The following is a 6,390-nucleotide window of genomic DNA, read 5'->3' on the forward strand; positions in this document are numbered from 1 at the left end:
CTTATCTTCCCAGGCATGGGTGAAGTGACCATCATAGGGCCACCTTAGAAACAAGGCAGAGATGATTAGGAGTTAAGGGAAGTATATGTGTGTGTATTTGTGTGTGCATGCATGCACACATGTATGCATATGGCCGCAAGTTGGAGCTGAAAGCAAGAGAATACAAATGTAATCAGGACCACTCATGCATTTACAAAATGATTTGCTTTTAAGGGAATGGAATGGGAATTAAGAACTATGTATTTGGACCAACATGGTAAATTACAGTGCTAATTTATTAAAACGTGCAGCAGTTAATAAGATTTTCTAAAATAAGAAGAATGCTTAAACTTGACATTACTTGCTTTAAAGATAGTTTAAGCAAGTAAATACTAATTGCTGTAAGGTGGAAAATTGCATCAAAATATATCTGAAATGTCATTTCAATGGTCTTTTCTTCCTTTTATTTTTTTATCTTGTGTCCCTTCTAGAATTAAGTTTATTAGCCACATCCATCTAATGATTTCCCAAATAAATTTTTAAAACACATTTTGGAGAAGGTGAAAGTTTAGTGACTTTCATAATAAAACATGAATTACCAGAGGTATGTGTTAAATGCCTAGATAACAGGCGGAACTGGGGTTCAGCAGATTTAACCATTAAGCAAGAATCTTTTATTTTTAAGGCGGAAGGATAGAAATTAAAAACAAAAATGAAAACACCGATGAAATTGCAATGAACTGTGAAGAAAAAGCTTAGCAAATTACTATACTCTAAATATGCCTTTCAACAATCACTGCCATTAGAAATACCAGCAAATGAAGAGGTATAGAGAATAAAATCAAATCATAAAATTTCACATTCGTCAGATATTGAAACATTCAGCCAAAATTCTTACCAGAATTTAAATGTAAAGTGGCCAAAATTTCATAAACTTAAAAAAAAGCTTTTAAAACATACTTTTAAAAATTATATATGGTATGCTAACAAATAAATGCATAAAAGAGATATAAACAGCTATGAAAATACTTCAGTGCAAAGGCAATTTTAAGATTTCTAAAAAAATACATTACAAATAATTTGTTAACTAAACATACAGAGAATCTATTGCCCCTATAGGTATTACATTTACACCCATATGTTAGGTTCTTAAAAATTACTGTAAAAATACACACACCATTGTTTTGCAGGGTCTAGTTAAACGATGACTGCCAAGCATGCAGTTACCATACACATAACATTGTGACAGGCATATCACGGGATGGTAGGATGAGAATTGAAATGGTAAAGACAATCTTCAGGATAATAATGGTGTCTTCTTTATTTTCTGTTACTCTAATTCTAAGTCAAGGCTTCATTATTCTAATCTTTGGTATAGTGTTTACATTTCACTTTAACTTATTCCAACTACTTCACTGTTCTTTCCTTTTGGAAAACAGTAATTATTCCTTAGTTCAAATACATATTCTATAGGTGAAACATCATACAATTAAATTGTGAAATCTGAACTTCCAAAAGTATCTAATATCAAACATCAGAGACAAATCTCAATGTTCACTTATAAAAGACTCCCAATTTTCAAAATATGAATTTAGCAGTGGGAAAGGTGTTTTCTTTTAGCTTTTGGGTGATACATTTAAAAAAAGACATTAATTTGAATGTCTAAAGTTTGAATCTCAAACTGAAATGTTTTAAGGATCATTAAGGTTATGTCAAATAGCATATTTTAAGCAACAAAAAAAAGAAAAAAAAACCAAACCACAAACCAGTTGCCACTGAGTCGATTCCAAGTCATAGCAACGCTATAGGACAGAGTAGAACTGCCCCATAGAGTTTCCTAGGCTGTAATCTGTATGGAGACAGACTGCATCATCTTTCTCGCACAGAGCAGCTGGTCAGTTTAAATTGCTGAACTTTTGGTTAGCAGCTGAGTGCTTAACCACTGTATCACCAGGGATCCTTCAGAAATAGAAATACCAGTACAGAAAAGTAACAGGAGCTTTAAGGCAGCCTTGTGGATTGTTACCCACCTTAAGTAAACTTAGCCAAAATCCTAAGATAAAGGAGAGAGCTAGGATTTAAAAAAAAAAAAAAAAAAAATCAGAGCAAAGTTTGGTGAAAACAATAGAGCACTGGAGGAAGTATAAAATAGTGACACTGCTTTTTAAAACTGAAAGGCAAGCAAGTCATCAAACTCATTTCAGCTTTAAACAGATTTTGGTAGATGCACACCCCCTAGTGGTTATCTCTCAATAATTACAGCCAAAGGGGAATCTGACCATTACAGTCAAATAGTTAACCGAAACCAAACAGTGCTGTTGAGTCCATCCAGACTCATAGGACCCTATAGGACAGAGGACAACAACCTCTTAGGGTTTCCAAGGCTGTATATCTTTATGCAAGCAGCCTGCCATATACTTCTCCCATGGAGTAGCTGGTTGGTTCAAACTGCTAACCTTTTGAGCTCTTTAACCACTGCACCACCAGGACTCCTTATAGGGTACCTGAAACCAATATTCCTTTCTCCAAAGTCCATGAAATGAAAAATTTCCAAAGATAAGTCAACTTTATCTTTTGGAGTGTGACTTGATGACTATCTCAAAACTTGTATTGGAAAAGCTTATGTTAATAGTGTTATCTACTCCTCACACATGAATACAAGTTATTATTTTCCTCCACAGAGGCAACTAAGTGATGGATATAGAGAAAACACTGACTAAAAAAATATTCCAAAACATACAGAGTTAATATCTCACTCCAGCAAAACAAACTTAGATTCAGATATAACCCATCAAAAAAAAAAAAAAAAATCAAACAAACAAACAAAAAAACACCCAACTTCACTATGGAGAGAATGAACATAAGCAAAAGCAATCTCTACAATTCTAATGGGAAAACACACACACAATTGTTTGAATGTCTAATTTGGCCACTTCCAAAAATAGAAGTATTAGGGAGCTTCTTGAGAAAAGGTAATAGAGAGACAAAATCATTTTGTTCTACAGAGAGCACAGGTGAGGGTAAGATGAAAAGAACATGGCTGTCAGACATGCCTAAAATTATGGTCACTGGGGATATGTGAGGTGATAACTTCTGGCTCAAAGCTGAACTGCTGATCTCAAAACGTACATGAATTGATAACCTATTCTCTTCAAGTAATATCAAATGACAGAAGATACAGTGAGTGTAAAGACACAAAAACTTGGACATGGGGTAAAGAGACTTCTACTGCTACCAGTCTTACAGTACCACATTGTTCTTTTCAGTAGTCCAACCAAATGCACAAAGAAAAATATGAGAAGCCACTAGGCCTGGAAGAAATTATAATTAAAGTGCTCAGTTCAGAATGTCAGAGCTAAATGCCTCTTAGAACAAGTTCTGTTACACATTTCTGTCCTCCTTTGGAAACAAAGGAAAAAGCACACTCATACACAAACACACATACACTCAAGAATGCAGTTCTTAAAGGCTTGAATTGGTGATCTATCATACAGATGTTTCCAAACTGGACCCATGGTAGTAGTGTCTTGAACTGGAATTGCAACAGTTATTTGAAAGACCAAACACGGGTGGGTGTACTAAAGACTCCTTGCTATTCCAGAATGTTAACATCATTTTTTGAGAGAGAGAACTAGAGCTTGTGGTTGAGGGACTGATGAGTTCACTGCTCTGATAGCTTGGGCTTTGCAAAGAGGCAACAGGGGTGAATTCTGAAACATGGTTCTGATGCTGCCTGCATGTATCCTGTTGAGAGAACAACAAAATACAAAGTCAGTCCCCAGAATGATCACTGTAACCTCCTTTAGAATCCTGTCTAAAACTTCTTTGAGCAATTTCAAAATGAAGGTTGTTGTTGTTGCTTTGTGCTGTCATCGGACCCGACTCATAGGAGCCCCTCCTTGGGTTTCTGAAGCAGTATCACTATGGAAGTAGATTGTCCCATCTTCCTTCCAAGGAGTGGCTGGTGGGTTTGAACCCCCAGCCTTCTGGTTAGCAGTCAAGTGCTTTAGGCACTATGTTACCAGAGCTCCTCAAATGAAGGTAAATACAATTATTTCCTATAAAAATTGCTAGACTCAACTATCAGGTCATCAGTTTTGAATATAAAAGACAAGTCAGATGGTATTTGTATCATTTCAAATATTATACAAAGGCAATGTATTTGTTGATATTCTAGGTGCAAATATCTCCCACTTTTTGATACATCCCATCACTCCGGAAACAATAAAGAATTTGGAGAGAAAGAATACGGTTTGTAAATACACGTAGCTTCCTTCCCTTAACTATTATAACCATTCAGTGAAGTTCAAATGCCCTAAAGCCTAAGTAAAGTTTCATTCCTTTATGATAAAATTGCTAAGCCACCACCACAAAGACAGGAAGACAAGGACTCACCTGGCATCAGTGTATCTTCCCCCACACAGAGATTAGGGGTACACACCACACTGACTAAACCCATCTTGAGTATCTTCAGCCTACTGCTGTTTTTGTATATGCCACAGATATACTTGGTCTGTGTGATTTATTATTAATAGCTTAACAAGGCCAGCAATGTGTCATAAACATTATTAAATTAGCGAGGCAGGGGGAGAATAATGGTAAGTTGTACAGTGCAAATCTATTTTAAGAAATAATTCCTAAGTATGAATATTTCTAGATAGAGAAATTGGATGATGAACGTGCTTATTACACTCTGAGAGGTCAAGATTAGGAAATGCTTTATAGACGGTTGTATTTACAATCTTCATTTTTTCAGATACAAGACACAAGTTACATGTTCCAGTTAATATACAAAAATGGACTCATACCAAACATTTAACTGGGTTAATGTTCAATGCAAATCATGCAGATTCCATTTTTGATTTTGAAATAATACCATTCCTGACAGATCTTTTAAATGAAACTTTCCATCACACAGGATTAGGAAAGAGCTTATATTCCAGCGACAATGAACTATAAACATGGTTAATTGAGCTAATGTTGCTTATATGCATATTAAATATCAGCCACAGCATACATATATGATGAGTGTGTACGTATATATACACATGTGTGCATATATACAATACACTACCATATGCAGTTAAGTCACTCTCAGGCATGTCACTTACCTGGGATAGCAAATACATATGTGTGTGTTTAAAAAAATGCTCATTATTATCATTACTTTTTATCATTAACTTTTGTTATCAAAAATGGCACAGCACAGCAAAAACTTTGGAGGAAAAACGGACAGTTTCAAAGAATCACAGCACACCAAGAAAGTGACTCCCAACTTGGCAATATCTGTGCAATACTGTTACCTATCATTGAGCTAATTATGCTTCGGAAGCGGTAAGAGGTCCTTCAAGAAGTGGCCCATCGGTGCGCGGCACTGCATTTACAGATGCTTTATATTTCATACTCTTCTGCAAGGATGAGGAAAAACACTGAGATGATTGAGGCATACATCAGGGAAGTGTGAAAGAGTGTCTCAAGGTAGAGAACAAAAATCCAAGTAGTGCAGGTTTTTTTTTTTTTTAATCTCAATCCAACTGATTCATTAAACTGTCAGGGGTCAGTGTCCACTAGTGTTCTGTGAACAGCATAACCGGACTATCTCTCTTCCTCTAGACTATTTTAGACTCTGTTGCTAGATTAATACAAACCTGTGGCTATTCATCAGGCCTCATGGATAAACAAAAAAGATCCTGCCTTTTTTTTTTTTTTTCCTAAAGCATTTGAAGTGGGAGTCTAATATTAGCTGTTGAGTAAGTGACTCTAGGGTGGTTAGAATAGGTAGAGAGATGTCAGCGCAGACACAGCGATTTTTCTGGCAGGTTGTCTTTCTGCAAGGATGCCCAAGCAATCTACTAGGAAACAGATAGTCTTTTCTGAAAGTGTTATTCACATGGAAAAAAAAAAAACAAACATACTCAAGAACAGAGCAATAGTGAAAGTGCTTAAAGAATACGTCACAGTACCAAATATATATGCCAGGTAGGAGAGGTAGAGACTCTGACAAGTCACTGAGCCAAAGGATGACCTCCAAGCATCAGAGTGCAAAAGTTGTCTGATCGGGTTCCTGCCCTCAATGCAGTAGAAGCTAAGGATCAGTTGAGAATGCAGGAAGCATTTCCAGAACTCTAGAGCTAACAGTCCTGCCACACATGCCAGAAGTCATCTGTGTACCTATTTTCTAGGCAATGCAATGCTCTTCTACAAGGAGTAGTTTCCTGAGAAGAAGGACCTATGCGTTTATCCCTGTCCTTCTCTAATCAAACAGAAGAACTTTAGCACGGGACATATAACCTGAAGATTAAAGGTAATGGTGCTCAAACAGCATGCAGATATAAGTGGTTGGGCATCTGAATATTTAAGTTTTCTAGTCAAACTTTGGGAGCTCTGGTAGCATAGTGGCTAAGACACTTG

The 6,390-nt window shown here is 36.3% G+C and overlaps 1 protein-coding gene across 1 annotated transcript in view; it reads right to left on the minus strand.

The window, feature by feature from the left end:
* Positions 1–3,465: 3,465 nt before the first annotated feature.
* The window catches only part of ATP11A (ATPase phospholipid transporting 11A), a 194,681-nt gene continuing 191,756 nt past the window's right edge, over positions 3,466–6,390 (minus strand). Inside the window, exon 27 of the mRNA XM_042781157.1 lies at positions 3,466–3,723. Coding sequence (XP_042637091.1) covers positions 3,466–3,723 — 258 coding nt within the window. The remainder of the gene's footprint in view (positions 3,724–6,390) is intronic.

The sequence above is a fragment of the Orycteropus afer genome, unplaced genomic scaffold (genome assembly GCF_000298275.1).
Source record: "Orycteropus afer afer isolate SDZICR_OR568_19922 unplaced genomic scaffold, OryAfe1.0 scaffold00089, whole genome shotgun sequence".
NCBI lineage: Eukaryota > Metazoa > Chordata > Mammalia > Tubulidentata > Orycteropodidae > Orycteropus > Orycteropus afer.